The 20885-nt window shown below is 37.9% G+C and overlaps 1 protein-coding gene across 1 annotated transcript in view; it reads right to left on the bottom strand.

Moving 5' to 3' along the window:
* myo6a (myosin VIa) overlaps window positions 1-20885 on the bottom strand; it is a 170516-nt gene that overhangs the window by 69448 nt on the left and 80183 nt on the right. Inside the window, exons 13-18 of the mRNA XM_044329994.1 lie at window positions 15429-15586; window positions 14428-14519; window positions 13186-13258; window positions 5877-6004; window positions 5214-5309; window positions 4667-4837 (exon numbers count right to left, since the gene is read on the bottom strand). Of these exons, the coding sequence (XP_044185929.1) occupies window positions 4667-4837; window positions 5214-5309; window positions 5877-6004; window positions 13186-13258; window positions 14428-14519; window positions 15429-15586 (718 nt within the window). The remainder of the gene's footprint in view (window positions 1-4666; window positions 4838-5213; window positions 5310-5876; window positions 6005-13185; window positions 13259-14427; window positions 14520-15428; window positions 15587-20885) is intronic.

The raw sequence follows: 20885 nt of genomic DNA, 5'->3' as shown, positions 1-20885 counted from the left end.
TTAATTCTGGGTATATTCAAGAGACGCATGCCTGATGATCTGAGGGATCTGATTGGTTAGCCAGTGAGTAGGAGCCATACCATTTAGAGCCTTGTAAACAAGCAGCAATACTTTAAAATCATTTCTATTGTTCTGATTGATTCTGTACCGGGAGCCAGTTAGCCTTCTGATTGAGCTGGAGCTTATCTATTGTCAATATTGAGAAATCCTGCAAAAAGTACATTACAGTAATCTAATCTGCTGGAGATGAATGGACCAGTTTTTCAGAGTCAGACTAGAACAGGAAGCTCCTGAGTTTGGAAATGTTTTTTTTAAATGGTAGAAAGCTGTCATAATAGTGGTCATGTGATGCTGGAAGTTAAGATTGGCATCAATAATAACACCCAGGTTTCTGACATGCTCACTGAGCTTTAGAGAAAATGACATGGATACAATCTCTTTTTTTGATTTGTTGTCATTTATAATTTGTGAGATGTAATGCTGTCTTGAATATTTCATTTCTTCGTTATAGCAGTTAAGTCCCCCCCCCCAAAAAAAAAAGTATATACAAGGTGGTGGGACTTTTCCAGCTCTAACTATTTACTGCAGTCTTCCTTTTAGGCTCCACACGGCCCCAACAACTTCTATGAATAAGATAAGGCAGACTGTATGAAGCCTGAGAGGCAAAACTCAGTGGAAAAAAAAAGAAGTTCAAAGTGCTTGCAGCAGCTTGTATGGCTTACTGCTGGGAGAGCACAGTTATAACTGAAGCTGAGTAAATCAAAGTGAAACTGCAAAAGTTAGGGGGCACAAAAACAACATTTATCACCAACCCCAGTGGAAATATTAATGTAATGACTATTTTCATACATTAGGACACTTCAGGGTATATTACATGACTTCCATTTAACTGTGCAGTTTGTCTGTATTTACCAATAACCAGAAACCACTTATAAATATGAATTGCTAATATTTCATGACATTATAACTCAAGAATGCACCGCACTGGTTTTATCTTTCAAAAGTCAGGTTAAAGAGGGTTGAATGATCCGCCGTATCTGGATGAGTCTTTGGAACAGGACCGCCGTGTTTTAATGTATTCCGTCTCTGAATTGGGACAAAGCCATACGGTGTCTGGTTATAATGAAAACCTACAAGCGCCCTCCTCGGCTCGCAATTTCCCACCGCTGCTCCTGCCAGAAGGCGACGTCTCCCGTCACCCCGACCGACTCAGATTTATCACCGTTCATTTCCACCGTGCCTCCCTCCTCGCCTTTCCATGCCCAAAGCTCTGCTCCCGTCTGCCTGTTTGGATCCTGCTCCACACCTTCTGAACCTTAATCATAGCTCAGATAGAGCGAGGGGACTCGGGGCAGAGGAGGTGGAGAAACTAAGGGATTAAGAGGCTTTAGGAAAACACTACAGGTAACAGAGCTCACGGGTAATAAGAACTCAATCTACTCGGCATCTAAGTTTAAATCCACCTTGAGAAAAGTTTGACGCTTCATCTGCTCAGAGCAGAATCACTTGTAAAACATTTTTACAGACTTTACTCTCACTTTGCTGTTTTTTGATTGTTTTTTAATCAGTTTTAAAGCATGTTTATCTAGAATATCTTTGGGTTGTGGAACAGTTGTAGGACAAGAGAAGAGATTTTAGGCTGCATCTTCGGCTTCAGGAACATTTTTCACCATCTTCTGTCATTTTATAGACCAAATAACTAATCAACAAATTAATCGATAATGAAAACAGTCGTTTGTCGCAGCCCTACTAACAATCAAATCTCAGGAACGTTCACCTCCGCATGAACAGCTCGCATTTATCAGGCTGAAACCAGAGATTTTACCACAAGTTTGCAGAGTTAAGAGAATTCGTTGAATCCGACTTGAAACACTTGTACGAGCAAACCTCACAGATAAAAAGGGGGAAGGATATGAAAATGTTCTCGCCCCCTTTCTGCAGTGTTTTCATGAATGCGGAATCCTTTTTTGGTTCTGCAGCTCCGGGAGCAGGATCCAACACTTCAGTGACGGGCAGCATCCGTACAGTTCCGGCAAAGATCAGCGATGCATCGTGCATATAAATCGTGGCTCCGTATGCATGAAAGGATAAAGCGTTTGTACATCAAAGTCACCGCTGTTCTTGTGAATCCCATGAAATATTTCCTCTCTACCTGTACTGAACATCATGCTGCTCTCTGACACCGACTCAGATAACCGACTCGGCCATCATTCCCTCGGGATATGCGTTTTCATACATATATATATATATATACACACTGCAGTATGTGGGTTTTTTTTCTGAGACATGATTGACTGGAGCCAAACACTGTGGTTTTTTTGGCTCACTTCGCCTTCGGTTTGGTGACACATTAGAGCACATATCAAGGTGAGATGCTGAGCTGGATGAGTCACAGAGTAAAAACTTCCCTCCATAACTTGCAGCTGACAACAAAGAAGCTGCTCTCTCCGTCCTCTAAATGTACACTGGAAGTATCACAGAGAAAAAAATGCATCTTCTGTACTGATGGAGAGAGTGTTTTCGGGGCGTTTTGAGATTGAATTTGAGCCAACAGATACAGGATTTTAAGGCCGATATCAATATTTTTGGAGAGTTTGGAAGTGTGATAACAATATGAGTCAGTCAATCAAATGTACTGAAGTAAACCTGAGCACTGACAGCTTGATTCTGACTGTAACTCTGTCAAATCTATATTGTTAAAAGTGCAGCATGGAGTGTTTCCAGCCCTCTATAAATCACTATCACATTCACTGTGATACCTTGATGAGTTGGTGAATTCTATACAGTTTTGGTGAGAGCAGGTTGCAGGTTTTGTGTCCTGAGTTTTGTTTTTCTTGCATTTTTACACAAAACAGAGGTAGAGGAGAACATTTTAGTACCCAAAAGTACATTTTCCACACAACAGACACGTAACGGGACCTCAGTAGAGCAGCAGCACCTTTCAATCCACCATAAATAATAAAGTTGTTTCTAAAAGAACAAATTTGTACCAATTCAACAAGTATGAAATGAACATCAATAATATTCCAGCTTGTCGTCAGTTAACAATTTAAAGTTGACTATTTGGCACTGCATCGTATTTTGATTCAAGAGTTTTTAAAAGATTTAGAAAAAAATACTAAAAAAAATAGTATTCACGGTGTCAATCAACTGAAAAACCTTTCCACAGATCACATTTCCTGCTGCGTTAATGTGTTTCATGATTGTAGAAACTTCCAATTTCTCTCTCCAAACACAAAGTCGAGTATTTTTTTGCTCTTTTTCTCTTTTGTTTGAACTTTGTCACTTAGACAAGGAAAACCTTTTTGCACTTGTTTTGCAGCCGCACAGTCTTTTACTCCTTTCTACCGCTACCTTTTGTTAAACCTCTTAATTTACATTTCAACACCTCTCTCGGGTGTTCAAGACACACAGACCTGCTGAGATGACTTCTTTACAGCAAATTATCTTTATACTGTAGGTTTAGACTTTACTGTGGTTTAAAGCATCTTGTGCTAATGCTACATTAAACATGCTACATATAGCATATTGAAAAGTATTGCAAAAATAACCCCCAACTAACAATTTGAGTAATGTTAACTGGGCATTTTAAAAAGAGTCACTGAAGCTTAAAGGATATGTTCACAATTGTTCAAGTCTGTCTTAAAACGACAATCAGGTGTCCATATGAACAGTGAAAGAGGTTTTCCTCGATGTAGTAATTCCTCCTGTTCATACCGGCTCTTTAAAGATCCCCTTCAAATGTGCTTTCAATGTAAGTGATGGGGGCCAACATCTATAGTCCTCGTAAGTTTATGTGACGCTTATATGAGGGTTCAGCAGTCTGAGTTGGTCTAAGTGGATATCTGCCACATTTACAGTGTTTGTGTTTCCTCGGACAGTGTATAGTGCAAGGAAGTATAGTAACAAAAAGAGGGATTTTGGCATTAAAAAGACTGTAATTTTGAAAGATATCTACTTGATTTGGCTCATTTGGACGCTGAAGCTTCATATTAGCTCCAGATAAACTTTTAAATACATTTTTGTGGATTTTATCCCACATCACTTACATTGTAAGTGCATTATGAAGGGATCTTCTAATGGTCAGTATGAACAGGAGGAATAATTACAACAAGAAAAACATGCTTCATTCTCCATTTGGACAAGACTCGACTTCAACTCGATTTATTGTTGCTCAGAACTGATTCTTACGTCTGACCACGTTGGAAATCAAATGTGATTACAGTTGTTCCAAACAGCTTCTCTCAAAGGCGGAGTGAAAAGCCGACCATCACATAGAGGGGAGGGGGGGACATGGGGGACGTGATAAGGTTTAAATACGGGGATAACGGCACATATTTCCAGACATTCTCTCCTGGAAGGCAATCATAGCGTTGTACTCGGCTGTTCACATGATAAGTAACAGAAATAGTTGTGTCATGAATGAAAAATGAGAGCTAGAGATAGAAGTTGAACCCCCGAATACTTTCTCACCTCCACACGGCGAGTAGAGTGGGTGTGAATGTCAGGGTCGTCTGTTTTGGAAAGTTACAGAAACTGGAGGGAGTTTAATGGGTTTTTTTTCTACCGTCCGACACGCATGTCTGAGTATAAAGCCACCTTTACAGTGACACTTCAAAAACAACACAATTTCACCAACAACTCAACCTGATGCATCTCTACTCACCTTGAACTTGTTGCCGACGCTGATGAAGCTGAGTTTTCCCGCCTTCTGCTTGACGTCTTTGCTGTTGTTGGAGTTTTCAAAGAGTCCGCGGATAAATCGGTCCTTGGACTCGCTGACCAGACACTCCAGAGACATGTGCAGGGCGTCGTTGTTCTTCTCCACAAACTTGGTCTGACAGAGGAGACATTTTTCAAATCAGACTTAAAAACAAATGTTTTCAGGACTCCAGAGATGTATTGCTGCGCTGCTTTGTTGTTTCAGCTTCACCTCAGTGCACGGTTTCAATTTCAAAATCCTATTATTTTTTTCAGATCTTCATTTTTTGGTTGGCTATTCTTTTTTTGATTTGCTGCCTCTGCTCACTGCGCAGGTGAGGAATAACATTTTAAAGCAATAAATATGAGAGTGTATAAGATAAATAAAACATGTTTTCATGTTAAAAAAAAACATGGTCAGGCCGGTGATCAAAGAAAAGGAAATAAATAATTTAATGGGACGTTCATTTCGGAGATGGCTCGAGGAAAGCGGAGTGTTTGTGTGAACGCACCGTCTCGTAGCAGACGGCTCCTGCAAAGTGTCTGATAATAAATCCTTCATCATCCCTCACGTTCCTGTGGACAGCCAGCTTAGACTTCCTGGGAACCTGAGACACAAACACATCACATGTCACACAATAAAAAACAGAGTCAGCAGAGTTCCTGCATATTTTATTATTTAAAAATAATATTAATTCCAAGTCCTATCAATCATTCTCGGCTAGAACTGAAGAGTCAGTGTTTAGTAATTTAACTGTCAGCTACACCGCGTCACTCTGAGTCTGACTTAGTCTTTACTGGAGCTTATTGTATTGGCCTGAATATAAGACAACCCAGATTATAAAACAAACAACACGTTTTGAAGCATTTATTTATGGCTTTTTAAATAAAACAACATGGGCAGAGCAGAAGTTAACACCTTTAAAGTCCCCCCTCAACCCAAAAACATGTTTTTTCTTCTAGTTCCTTCTAGTTGTATGTTGTTCTCGTCTCTGACTGCTTATAATTACACTTATTAAAGTTTATATGCTGCTTATGAGTGCTAAATAGTAGAGTATAAGTATAAGGTATGCACCACAACATTTCCATATGCATATTTTCCAGATTTTAATCATTTTCATCTTCTCCTGTGAACTTTAAAAACAAATGCTTTCTTGCGTTTTAGAGTCACTCACTGTCAGGCGGAAGTGGTCTTTGTGTTTGTTGTGAACGGTGTCAGTAAAGTGCTGGTCGCTGGGTTGAGGTAGTCGGTTTTCTTCGTCCAGGATGTCCAGGATGCCGACCACCTTCGACTCCACCAGGTCTGTAAAGAAAGCATGAAAAGAAAAGCTTTACTCCTCTGTGTCATTAATGAAGCTGTTTGGGATCATCTGAGGCCACTGAGCGTCCAATTAAATCAAGAAGCGGCGATGTACACTAATAAAAATCTAAATTAAAAGTTTAATCAAATGGGAAGAGGCGTGGAGGTCATCACGGTTTTAGAAGGTGATGTGGGAGCGATGATAATGTCACGTAACTGTGATAATTATTATTTCAGGGCACTTGGAAGGTGACAGAAGCAGTTTATTTTATCAGTATCATGTCAGGAGGAGTCATTTCAGTTGACCTCCAGCATCTTTGGTGATACTGGCCTATCAAAGATATATCAGTGTATTGGTATTATCATATATGTTGTCCTAAATGCATGGATATTTTTATATTTTTTAAAAGTTATATAGGCAGTAATGCATGTATATTTGATCCTTTTTCTTAATTCAAGTTTAATATATATATTTTATTTGTTTCATTTGTGTGTTTTTATATTTATAGTTATTTATAATTATTAAATTTCCAGTGAAGTTTAGTGTTTCAGTTAACTGATGTCATTTTGGACAATAAAGTCTACTGTAAAACTGTAAAATATCCTGCCTCCATTACATATTTTTGTCACAAGTGTTTGATATTTGAGGGATCATTGCAAAAAAAATGTGTTTATGTATGTATGTATGTATCGACCCCAAAAATCCAGTATCGGTTCCAAATTCTTTGTCTTTACCAAGCGGCAACCTCCGGGGCTGAAAAATGAGGCCAATGTGGGAGTACCAAAAACAGCAGTTCCTTGAATGACCACTTGAGGCTCCAAAAGCGAGTCAATCCCCATAGACCTCCATGTTAAAATGCCTTTATGCTTACAGCCTGGTACAAAAAATGGTTTTGGTCTCTATAGCTAATTTCCCATTTCATTACAACTGTATGGGGGGTGAATTTTTTATAACTCACCCGTTTAAATTTTATTAAGCCGTAAAGTTATGCATAATGAAGGACATGGCTGCTTTGAGTGACAGGTCCGCCAGCCGCTAGGTGGCTTGTTTTAGCCATTTGGCCCCGCCTCTTTGCCCATTTTTGATTGGCTGGGAGTGAGGCAGAGTCACGTACTGCCAAGATGGCGACGGCCGGAGCGGCTTGCTTTGAGCTTCAAAACCGCTCTTCAGAAACCGACGGGTGACGTCACGATAACTACGTCCATATTTTTATACAGTCTACGGTCTTTACGCTTTGATTTTATCTTTATGAAAATAATTTAGGGAAACCTTCAAAACAAAAACTTGTCAGTAAGCTTTAGATGAAGTTTGGCTTCAGGTATCAAAAGCTAAATTTAAGAACATAATGAGCATAAAGCTGCTTTATGATGGATTTACTGACATGGTAGCGTTTGCCTTTAACAAGAACATTTGACTTGAAACTGCTTTAACAACTACTACGACTAATAATGTTGAATCAAACATACAAGTTTGTCAAATATGGATGAGCTGATTCTGTAGGATAGACTCTTACTTCACATCTATAGGCGACTGCAGTGGCACCTCATTTGTAAACAAGCATATAACAATGTAATTTAACTTTTTGGGCACTTTTTCCAAGAAATGTTTCCAGACGATACCGTAAAAGTGGTTATAAGTTGAAAATATGGTCACCATTAAAATAAAGGTTATAATGTAGTCCTGTTTTGACAGACCACCATATGTCTTCTCTGTTCTGTGCTATTATCATCTACTCTTTTACTTTAGTAATTCTCCATTGAATCCTCTTAAATCCTTTTATGATTATATAGTGAGAGGCATGCAGACCAGAGACTGCTGAGGACAGAGCGATCTGCCTACAGATGATGAGTCACCAGGTACCAAGAGACATGAAAAACGACCTGCTTGGATGAACAGATCCAAAACACCGCACAGCACTTTATAATTCTATGAGCAACTTTACTGCTCTGGCGGCAATTATTTTAGTTTTGATCTCAATGATCGTGAGGCAAAGAGTAAAAATACATCTTTTATGTTATAAATCATCTACCAGGAACCATTTTATTGGCCGATGTAGTGTCGACTTGCAAAAACTAGCAAAACCTGAGCCAGTTTTAACTTTTTTGCTGGAGGACGCTGCGTTTCTTTTGTTTTATATTTTATGTGTCTGAAATCGGCCTTACAAACGTGGGTGGTGGCAAGAGGTGGGCGTCCCTAGCCAAACAACTATAAGTAACCCTAGCTTAGCCTAGCTTAGCTTTTCAGAGCTCACCTCTGACGCACACTGATGATAGATTTTAGATTTTACAACCAATCATGGCTGATAATTGTCAGGATTCCGGTTAGTTTTTTTTGGACGACATCACTGATTCAAAAGTTAATCCTACTATGGACATGAAAATACCCTGATGGTGTGTCTGTTGCTACGACAGCACCACAAGACACATGTGTTTGCTTCATGGTTGGTGTAGTAGTCAGTGGTTTTCAGAGAAAGAAGCATACAGAGACTAAAAAGGAGGATATCTCTGGTTCCACTGCAAGAAGTTTTGAAAATGATTTTTGAATATAGTTTATTTCAGGTCCCCCGGCTTTATAAATGTGCTCTTCTATTTCAATTTATCATGCTTATATATAGACCTCAGATTTTAATTAAAGAACATTGTCACTTTCATGAGAATATGATTATTTATACTCTCATTTATCTCTGGTTACACTACAATATATTATTTGTAATACTTTTTCAGCAAAACCTCATGTTATACATATATATATATTTATGCTGTTTTTTTCCAGCCAGAAACTGGAAACTTACACTGAGAGACTAAAAAGAAGTCAGATAGTTCTTTTTCACATTAGCAAGGAGTAAAAAGGTCAGAGCCACAGCGACCTGACAACACACCTGAGAGGAAAGTGTCAGAAAAGGTGTCACAGTAAAAGAGCAGAGGAGAAAGTTATGGAAGATGATTCACCGACTCAGACGATGATGTAAAATGGTAAATGGTAAATGGACTGTACTTGTATAGCGCCTTTCTAGTCTTCCGACCACTCAAAGCGCTTTTTACACTACGAATCACATTCACCCATTCACACACATTCATACGCTGAATGGGTACAGGGGGTACCATGCAGGGTCCCAACCTGCCCATCAGAGGAAGCTAACCATTCACACACATTCATACACTGATGGCACAGCCATCAGGAGCAATTTGGGGGTTAAGTGTCTTGCCCAAGGACACATCGGCATGTGGACTAGAGGAGCCGGGAATCGAACCGCCGATCTTCCGATTAGTAGACAACCCGCTCTACCTCCTGAGCCACAGCCGTGAGGTTCTTATTGTAGTGATACGATAACCTGCACTTTTAAAAACAAACGGTCTGTCTGTTTGCTGACATGAACACAAGATAATACACTCACAAACTCACTCCTTCCAACAAACTGAAGCCTGTGAAGCACTGAACACAACAGATTCACCTCTAACCAGCAGCTAGATGTTCTGCTAAAAACCCAAGGAGATATCTCCTCATCCTTTCATCCCTTCATCCCCTCATCTCTTCATCCAGCCCTCCACTTGCTCTCAGTCACAGGAAACAGCATGAACACAGACAGGGATTAAACTCTGGGTTCATTGAAAAAGACTAAAAACAAACAGCTGCTGCATAGCTGAGTAAAAAGCAGATGAATGAATGAATGAATAAATGAATGAGCAAATTACTGAGTGAATAAAACTTGATGCACAATACTCTACATTCTATTAACTAAAAAAAATATATGAATGAGTTAATGAAAGTGTTGGTATTAGATGGACAGTTATCTACAAGCTCAAACAATGAATGAATTACTTACTGAGTGAATGAATGAATGATTAACGTTTGATGAATAATGCCAGATGAGTTGAACGAAAACTGAATGATTTCATAAATGAATGAATTTGGTACAATACTCTAAAGAAAACTCAATGAAACAAGTGAATTAATGAATTAAATTTGATGAATAGACATCTGAATGAATGCATGAATGAGTGAATGAATAAATCATATTTGATTAACAACACTATGCGCTGAAGGAATGAATGAATGAGTTAAGGTGCAAATGAATTAATTTAATTTAATAAACAATGTTCATAGAGCTGGAAAAAACTAATGAAGAAATGAATGCATGAATGAATTAATGGATGAGCATTTCATGAAAAATATTGCCATTCATTTATTCATAAATCATAACAGATTGAGTTATATATGTAGAATAATACAAATCTATGAATATAAAGCAAATTAATGAACGAATGAACGATCAAAATGTGCTTAACAGGCTGATCGAATGAATGAATGCATGAATGGCTGAATCAATAAACTAGATTTCCATGAACAAATTGTAGATGAATAATCATGAATGAATGAATGAAATGTTGGTATAATAATTCTCATCTATGACAGTAAGAATGAATGAATTAATATATGAATGAATTAATGAATGTATGAGCATTGGATGAGTAATATTCTATCATTACCATACATTCTATTATGAATGAATTATATTTTTAGAACAATATTAAGATATGAATATAAAGCACATGAATGAATGAATGAATGAATGAATGAATGTGAGCTGGTTGAAACTGACAGAAAGGATGAATTACTGAAAAATTAATAATTATGAATAAATAAATTGTTTGTATGATGTATGAATGAATGAATGAATGAATGAATGAGCATTTGATGAACAATATTCCATCATTCATTCTATCATAAATAAACAATATTTGTAGAATACTAAGATATGAATATGAAGCGAATGAATGGATGAATTTCTATGTGCAGGAAGAAAATGAAAGAATGAACGTATGAATATTTGTAAGTAATACTTTTATGCACTACTTATATTAGCAGCACATGAACAATTCAGGAAAATACATTAATTCAGGGATAATTAACTCATTTAACTCATTTTTTTTGAATAAGTAAGTTGGGTCATTTTTTATGTAATAAAGTAAATACATATAAATGCATGAATGAAAGGCATGATGAATGAATGAATGCAGTATATGCCTCAACAAACATGTTATTTGAAGCGACAGAACTTTTCTTTTAGTTTCTAACCTTTGTTTTCATTTCCACTTTGTCTTGCATGTAGTAATGTATATAGAATAGCTTTATTACAGGAAACCATGCAAACAAACACATTTTTACTAATCTACAGTTTAGAGCCGGTGAACAGAGCTCTTTGTAAACAGTCTGTGTCGGCCCTGCTGCCCTCCAGCTGACTCCGCTGTAGCTCCAACATGTAGCTGCAGCTTTAATATGTAACATCTCATATTGATGCTATTTCACGGAGACTGACATCAACAGAAAGCATAATTAACCTCCTTCACCTCTAATCACCTCACATCCCTCTCCCTTCCCGTTAACGGAGTAATGAAGACACATTTCAGACAGGACGGCGGTTCTGAGGCTTCATCGCTTTGCCTCCTCGTTTCTCTTTACTTTGGCGGTCCATGAAACGGCGCCGAGGCTCCGGGGTCAAACTGTGAAGAGGCAGCTCTCGTAAAAACCGAGGGCTCTGAGCCAGCGGCCTATTAAAGCCAATAACGAACAGCATGGTGCTGCTCATGGCTCATAAACACAACTTTCAGTGTTGCCTCCTCCTGTATGGCTCAAGAAGATTGTAAGACCACAACCTCTGAACATGAAAAATTACAAACATGAAAACTACAAAGCACAAACAGCAACAGCAGAAACCCTCCAAAAACCCCGGGCAGGGACTCGAGGGGGGTTTATCTGAAAGAGCATGAGAGATTAGCTGATACATTCACCTTTTAACTCATACGTTATGAATGCAGGAACAGTGGTGATACAAAGTCCATAGTAAATCAAAAGTTTTGGCTATGAAATCCCGAGTTAAGTCCCAGGTCGAGTTCCAAGTGAAGCCAGGAAAGTCAGTGATGTCCCAAGACCTACCAATTGCAAGTCAAGACCTAAAAGTCTCACGTCAAGTCCTAAGTCATGACCGACAAATTGCAAATCAAGTCCCATGTTAAGACCTACAAGTCACAAGTCAAGACCAAAGTCAAGGCCTCGATGTTAAATGCCAAGTTAATAACTAGAAGTCTCACAACAAGACAGGAAGTCCCAAGTCAAGACCAACAAGACAACAGAGAAAACAAAAAAAATCAACACAGACCAACAGGTCCCAGTTCTTTCATAACCACATTTATGGGATCCCTATGAAAATATTTGTTTATGTTATGTAATAATGGCCAATATAGCCATCTCAGAATATTTTTTAGGCTCTCATATATTGATATCCGTTCTGGCCTAAAAAATCCAGTATTGGTCAGTATCTATATAATAATTATAAAAATAGTCAGAAGACGGTCTCTACAGACCAGAGCTTGGTTTCAAACCTCAATAGTTTTTTGTTAAGAGACTGAAATGTGTAAGCAGCACACCGTATCCAAAATTGATTTGTAATTCTCTTTACTTATTCTCTGATCAGACAGTTCCTGGATTAAATCTAAAGTTCTTGTGTGGCTGCTTGTGTTAAGGCGACAATATGAGAATTTTAAGTTATGACCCGACTAGAAAAACTGCTGGATGAGTTGATGCTATTTCAGGAGAAAAAATCCTATCAGTACGTTCTTTATAAAGCTTGTTGAATGTTACAGGACATCCAAAACAATAGAGTAGATCCTAATATTATTATTTAACAACATAAACATACAAAGGAAGAGTCTCCCAAAACACCAGATCATCCCTTTCCAGTCTGAAAGCTCCAGATAGAAAGGTTTCATGATGCATACATGCACTGTAGATGCATAAAGCCCTGAATTCAGGGTCAAACCAACTGTATAAACCTAATCTCTGATGTATTTTCATAACTTAAATTCAAGCACTATCTGGATATTTGAAGGGTAATTTGAACTGTTGATACCATGAGCGATACCTAAAATATCTAAAATATCTAAACTTGAATGGGAATCTGTTCAGTTAGAGGTGAGTATACAAAGCTTTTTGTGTTATTTTTCTCTTCAAATAGATCTTCTCATGAACATTATGTTCTACACATGTGCAAAAACACCATCATCATCAGTTATAGAAAAGAAAAAAAGACCTTTCAACACTTTGAACCCAACAGTACAAGTATGAGAGACGAGCAACTGGAGCTGCTCTGAATGCATGGGAGGAATTATGAGTGGCATCTCCATACCTATGCAGTCCTGATTGTCGACATAGTGCACCTCGTTGACTCCGAGCCCCTCCCTCTGGTACAGCTCTTGCTCCTGGAATGCAAATGAGATATTTCTAATGAGGAGCCATAACGATATTCGCGGCGTGTTCAGCATTCGTCTAATGAGGACGGGGACGACTCCGCGGTACCTCCTGGAGGGCACCGTAGCTCTCTGACAAATAGATGTTGGCAGCAGATGTTTGGGTGCAAACATCTCTTTGTATGTAAACGAGGGGTGTCATGTTAAGATGTCTTAGCATTTAAAATTGTGACAAAATGATCAAAATGAAAGTAAAACACTGTAAAATATCCTTTAAGTTGCATTTTGCTGAAGATTTTTTAATAAGCTGTAATAAGTTTTGCAGAAAGATGAGCTCATTAGATTTTGATATTGACCAAAAAATTTTTGTTTCTGCAATTGCACAACAATTACATAACTGTGTAACATCTGTGACCTCAAGTTTGTGAGCTGAACAGCGTCTCTGTCGCAATTTATTTTGTTGAAAACACAACTGTAAAATCATCACAGAGGCTGCAGCTTCCCAAGGTCAACCACTACTCAGCGCCGGCAGAGATTTAAACTCCGTCTTCTAGTTCGTTATGTTAAGACCTCCAGCGACAATAAAAAGAAATATGTATGTTCAGCATCATTATTTTTTCCAAAATGGAAAGCGTTTTCTAACGTTCTAGACTCGGGAGAGGATCGGGTTTTAATGTCGACTATTATCGATGGTTGTTTGGGTGCTGAAGATGTCTGGAAATGAAGAGTTTTCAATCAAAACAAAGATGATGACAATTTCGAACGAGAAAATAACAGTTACAAAAAAAGTTCCACGCAAAACTTTCTCCTCCGTGTTTCTGACGTTGATTTTTGGCATAAATAGCAATCAACACAATCCAGCATAAGACTTTTATATAAAAATGGGGGGAAAAATAAGGAACGAAATCCTCTCGTCTTAAAGTTTAGATTTCATGTTTTGAGGTGTTTGGGCTCAGGAGAAGTCTGAAAGTTAATATTTTATTTCAAAAATTAGAAACCCACAACTTGAAAATATGATATCTGCTCTCAGAAAAATGTGTGCTTGTATCGAAGCTTTGAGTTATCCAACTTTGATAATGCCGGCTGATGGATCTGAGGTAGTTGATTTTCTTATTTTTACCCCCAAATGAAAAATCGATGTAGATTTTCTACAATGAAACCGATTGAATGACAGCTCTCACCTCTTTCAGGATGCGTTCATTGAAGAACTGCTGCAGTTTTTCATTACAGTAGTTGATGCAGAACTGCTCGAAGCTGTTGTGCTCAAAGTATTCTGCAAAGTAGAAGCAGCAGCAGCAGCAGATGAGTTCGTCAGAAAGTCAAAAAATGCAGCGAGACAGTCAAAGCAAATGTGACAAGATATATGCTGTTTCAGGAAGTCATGCATTGTATAGACGCTGCTGTGATCTCAGTACAACGTGTGCCAGAACAAAACAAGCTGTGAAAGTCACAGTTGTCAGTGTGTCTTTACAAAAACGGCTCAGAAAAACAAACCCTGACACATCTACAGCCTCGTACTCGCAATTACACAAGATGATTTCTGAAGCACACTCACATCTATTTGTTCTGTTCTGAAATGTTCTTTTCTGTCATCTCAGAGTAGTCAAATTATTATATTTACTTATACGTGTATTTCCCCCCAAATACTTCAAGACATTTAATAGACAAACACATATAAATGTCACAAATGAGCTGATTCCCCAACTTTTCAATACTAAAATAACTTTTTTCCAAACTATTGCGTTACAAGCTGAACAAGGAAATACGATTATTATCACTTTACAGTCAAAAACTATCTGTACATGAAACTTTTTCTTTAATTCAGTTGAATAGATTTGCAACTTTCTAAAACCTTGAAAACTTTGAAATTCAAGTTATTACCCTGAAGATAACGTGTGGCAGCTTTTTGCTTGTTGGTTGTTGAAAGTCAACAGTGAGACAAAAACACCCAACGCAAGAAGACTTTTACCTTCAATTTAATTCAACTTCATTTATCCTTGTAAGGGTGTTTAAAAAAAAACTAGTGGAATTGCTAATAAATACATTAATAAATAACTATATATAACCTAAACAACAATCTAAAAAGACACAAAGTATTGAGGCTGTAAAAGCATCAAAATCTAGATTATTTCAATTTCAATCATCCATGTAAAAGTGACTTTGAGGTTTTGAGGGTACTGACCAAAGCCAGCGATGTCCAGGACGCCGATGAAGTTGGCGGAGGAGTCGAAGGGGAAGCACTGGTTGACCCTGGTCACCACGTGGTCGAACAGGCGGCTGTAAATGGCCTTCGCCAAGGCGTCCCGAGCGTTGTTAGCCTGCTCGACTTTGAGCGGCACTCTGGCGAAGACACAAAGGGAGATCAGGGGTCAATACAACACACAGAGTCCGAGTGATGAAGAGGAGAAAGATGCAGTGTTTCTGTTGGGTTTGGAAGTGTTGGCGCATTTGTTTGAGTGTGTATATTTAAAAGAATGAGGGCAACTGTTTGTTATCTCTCAAAGTCTATATCCTTTACTAAAATGTCCTGCAGTTCCTGGATGATTTTGAATGGTTTGGACTCCCGCTAACTTTAAAAAGGTAAAATTTAACTGTTCTCACTTAGACTTTGCTAAAAACTGCAGTTGCAAACACTTTCAAACAGGGTAAAATATCTACAAGTGTTAATTCATAGCTTGTAAAATATTACATGAGAGTAATAGTGAAGTTGAAAGCACTTTAAGTCAAAGCGTTGACACCGACAGTGTCTGTAAAAAAACCAATCATCCAGCACAATAGTCCTCTATGTAGTGCAGTGGTATGAGTTGTTGTGAAATGCTGAATGAGAGTACCAGTTGAAAGCTCCAAAAAGCTTTTTGATCTCAGAGGAGTTTGTTACACACGCTGCTGCAAAAAGGTCAAATATGTGTTTGTCTGAAGGCTGAAAGCAGTTCAAGTGTCATCTGAAGTGCTGAAAGCTGCAAAATCTAATTTCATTTAAAGTCATTAAAGCAAATAAAGAAATATTTATAGAAATATATTTTCTATTAGACACAACTGTTAGTCATGAGTACAGCTCAAAACTTTTCCACACAAATGGCCATATGATCGATATCCTAGTTTCTGTATTGATATCAAATCAATGCCTTTTTGATGCCTTACTGTCTGACACATTTTTGTAAAAAGTGGTTTTATTATTTGCATCCAATCTTCTCAAATGCATCACTGTTTATCACCTGTACAAGACCTAAATTAGAGGTGCAACTATTCATTTAACATATTGGTCAATTGACAGAAACAAGTTTGATAATTGATTAACTGTTTAACGCATACTGTATGTCAAGTAAACATATCAAACATCCTCTAGTTCCTGCTTCTCAATTGTGAGGATTTGCTACTTTTCTCAGTTTTAGATAATGACAAATTGAATGTTTTTGGGTTTTGGACTGTTGGTCAGACAAAACAACAGGAATGGACATTTTTTTCCAGTATCGTCTGACATTGTATTGACTGAGTGATTAATCCTTTAATTGGATTTTAAAAAAAGGAATTGATGAATCAACAAGAAAAATGATCAGTATCAGCATAAAACTAAGAAAGTTCTGATTTAAATCAGGCAATATCTGATCAAAAAAAGAATTAATCTTAGAAGTAAGACTAAGATTATAACCACATCTTCTGTTGCTACTGTACCAAGTGTTATAGAAATATTTTATTGGGCTTTTAAAAAGGTATTAAGGTTTGATATCCAGCTGTCAGAGTCATAAAGATGCTGTTAAACCTCCTGTAAAGGTGATGAACATCTGACCCCATCATTCCTCCTGATTGGTTTTTTGCCAACTTGTGAATTTATCTCCACTCTGCAGTTAAACACATCCAGCTAATTACCTAAAATAATAACTGCAAACATAAATCTGTCTCTGAGGATAAAGTGAGTCCACTTATAAAACCAACATTGTGTTTAAATGAACAGGGCTTTCCTGACTCTCCAAGCAGATAATTGTGTTATTGACAGCTATAAAAAAAAAAAGCAGCCATAAAAGCATAACTGAAATCATAACAGTGAGCTCTATAGAGGTATTTTAATTGCTTCTGACTGTGTGTGAAAGCGGGGTTCAACAGCAGCAGACGAAAGGAGTGACCCCCGATCGCAGAGCCCAGATAAAACGTGCTGCATTAATCTACCGCGCAGCTGAAGTTTTTCCACCGGCTCTACCTCCGGACTTTATTTCAGCACGGCCGTAGCGCACTCAAGGACACAGCGGGAAATAACTCCACACAGGTGGGCACTGAGGCTCCCAAAGCTCCCAATAACCACATCCAAAATACACCTCCATCCCTCCCTCGCTCGCTCGCTCTGTTTGGGTGACAAATGATCTCCTCTACACCTTTTTTTGGGCCACATCACAGGGAATACTGACGCCTGATCCCTGCAGTTGCCTCGGTGGTATTTTTAAAACGCTGCGATAGGACGACCTCCTGCGTGAAGGGCAGAACAGCTGAAGATCTGTAATTTACTTCTCCGTCTGCATCCCCATCAGAATTCACTATGTACTGTATACATGTGTATATTTCACATTTATACTCGAGTGTAGATGTAAACAAGGCTTCAACAGCTGTGTTTACCTGCCAAATACTTTCAACCGTGTGAATAAAGACGATACATTTTCAGAGCCGAGCGTGACGTCAGTCCAATGAATCTCTCTTTTTTTTGTTGCTTTTGTGTCTCATGTTTTTGTGACAATTCTGCCTGCTGAAAAGATGTTGCTGATACATTCAAACTGATCTGTAAAAAAAAAAAAATCTGTCTTTTGGTTATCCTTGACTTTTTCATTTATCTTTACTTTACTTTTTTTTTGTTATTATTTCAGTTTATATCAGTAACAAAATGGCTTCAAGATCTCATCCGGAACTCAATCATACCGTCTGAAATGAGACAATTTTTTAAGTGCGTTGCTCAAAAACGCCTACTTCTTCCTCTGACTGTCTACACTTAAAAAAAAAAAAAAAAAAGTGGAAAAGTGGAAAACCTGACTTTTTAATCAACACTCCCACAGCAACACTTCACCTCCGCCCCTGCCCTCTCCGCTCTACCTGCCATGTTTAATTCATGCCGCCGGCTCCTCCGAGCTGCAGCGTCGCAGCCAGAAGTTTTAATGTTGCGGTGAGGCCCTCTCATTTAAAAGCCAAGAGGTCTAAATGCCAGGGCAGTATAATGTCAGAACACTAATCATACAAGTAGCCTATTATGTATTCCCTATGAGCTTCTGCACCGTGAATGTTTTTTTTTCTCTCGCTCTCTCGCGGTGTAATTACTGATGTCGCCTTTTGTAGAAATTGTGCTCCCTGAAGACGCCGCCGTTGCTCTGCAGCTGCTCCCTGAATCCATCCTCAAACACACCACATGGGAGAAAAAAGGATTTAGAAATATAAAGTATACAACTCAGAGACACTACATTAAATAGTATTAGTGTTCAATCAAATTATTTTTAATATAATGATACAATTATTTTAATTTTGTCTCTCTAACGTAGTTAACTATTTATTTTTGTTTTAATTATTTAAATGCAGAACATAAACAGACAAAACCCAAGAAAACAACAACAATAATAATGTAATTATAAGAAAAATGAACAGATATAATAATAACAGTAATAGCAATAATCATTCTAATAATGCAAGCCACAAGTGTATTTTAAATTAAAGCACTTTGGTCAACATCTGTTGTTTTTAAATGAGCTCTATAGAATAAATTTGACTTAATAGCACTAAGCCACTGCTCATTCATACACATTTACAGTTTATCTACAGGTTTAAGTTAAGACTGCATCCAGTCTGAGCCGATTAAATTAAATAACACATCTTTTTCTCATAATTTTTGCGCTCCATCCAGTTTTGACACTAAAAAACTAGAACTTTTAGAGAAAAAACACCCCAAAAACTACTGTCTTGTGTTTTAATAACTGTGGGAAAAACTGACCTTTTAGAGGAAGTGGCAGTAAAGTTTAAAAGAAAACTGTCGCCTCTAAACATCCCTGTGAGTAGAAAGCTCAAACTTTTGAATTAATTTAAGCAGAAAAAGGTAGAAATTCAGACGGATGTGGCACAAAAGTTTCTTTATTTAATGTCACGTCTGGCTGCCAGGTTGACAGACTGATCCCCTTTTGACTCCCACAAGCTGTTAGCCGCGGACCACACCTGGTGAGGTCACCGTGATTGGCATCTTCCATTTTCTCTCCGCCCGCCCGTTCGCTCTCTCTCCCTTCGTCCCCCGCTCTGTCGAGATTACGCTCACGTTAGATGTTCCCCATTCAGACTTAAGTATCGTTCGACCGTCCCTGTTGGGAGTCTAAATCCTTCTTTCCTCAATCTTTCCACATCTTCTTCTCTCTTATCTTTTGCTCTGATGCTCAGTCACCTTCTGTCTCTTTCATTCTTATAAACACATGCCTCTCCCCTTTTTTTTTCTTATCTGAACTTGATTTTCTTGCCAGCGTCTCACTCCATCTTCGCTCTCACACTTTCTTCCTCTTCACCTTCAAGTAACTCCGTTTTCTCACTTTGCCTCGCTCGTCATTTGACTCTCTATCTTACCCAACAAGTCCCTCAAATTAAACAACAGAATGCTTTGTTTGTAGCTGCCTTTGAAAATTGGTTTTCTCTATCGTTAAAGGTGAGATATTACGCTTTTTGTGACTTTCTGTTATAGTGTTATGATGTCAGATCTTAAACATGCTCAGTATTTGAAAACTTGAGGTTAACATATGTAAAAAAAAGCTCCCTGTGAGTCAAAACCCAGGGCTTCAACCTGCTCTCAACACTCAGTTCTTCCTCCTGATAACATCCGATTGTTCGCACATCTTTGTTGCCATGGTTATCAACTCTCATATTACAGATCTGATTCATTCGAACCTGTACGGATGTATTTGAGAAGTGTCCATTTTGAGTAAAGAATGAGAAAAAGAAGTGAATCAACCAATCAGAAGAGAGTGGGCTCATCAGAAGGCGGGCCTTAAAGAGACTAAAACGGCCTGTTTGAGACAGAGGCTGAACTGAGGAGCCAGTATAAGATGAATAAGGAGTTAGAGAGGAAGATATTCCAGTAGAGCCCCAGAATATAAATATAGAGCTGGAAATGTGCATGATGTAACCTTTAAGTATAAATTTAATAAGAAATTCTTGCAGGGTTCTCTTAAAAGTTCTTTTCTGTACATTTATCACTCTGTTTTATGCATTTTACGCACATTTTACAATGCATGAAAATGTATTCTGGACCGGTTCATATAAATCATTTTTAATAAAGGTGTACTTACTTGTGTTTTCTGCAGCTTTTTTACTGCTTCTGCTTATGAAAAGCTCTATAAAATGTTAGTAACTAAACCTTTAGTTGAGTTATTTAGTTTTATCTAATTTTTAAGACGATCTTTGTAAACTAAGCTATTATTAAGCTATTATTCTTTTAACATTTTACTTTATTATGTTTACGAGGCTCAAATGACAGATTATTTATATATAAAGGTCACACAGAGTTGTAGCTCTCAGCACTATAATGAATCTATAAAAAAAAAAAAAAAAAAAAAAAAAGCGGAAATGTTTCAGCCACAGAGCGGCTCTTAAAACCTGACTTATCACTTATCAACACTCCCACAGCTGAGGGGCT

Source organism: Thunnus albacares, chromosome 16 (genome assembly GCF_914725855.1).
Source record: "Thunnus albacares chromosome 16, fThuAlb1.1, whole genome shotgun sequence".
In the NCBI taxonomy this organism is placed as follows: Eukaryota; Metazoa; Chordata; class Actinopteri; order Scombriformes; family Scombridae; genus Thunnus; species Thunnus albacares.
Note: the sequence above shows the minus strand (reverse complement) of the source record. Positions and strands in the feature narration are given on the sequence as shown.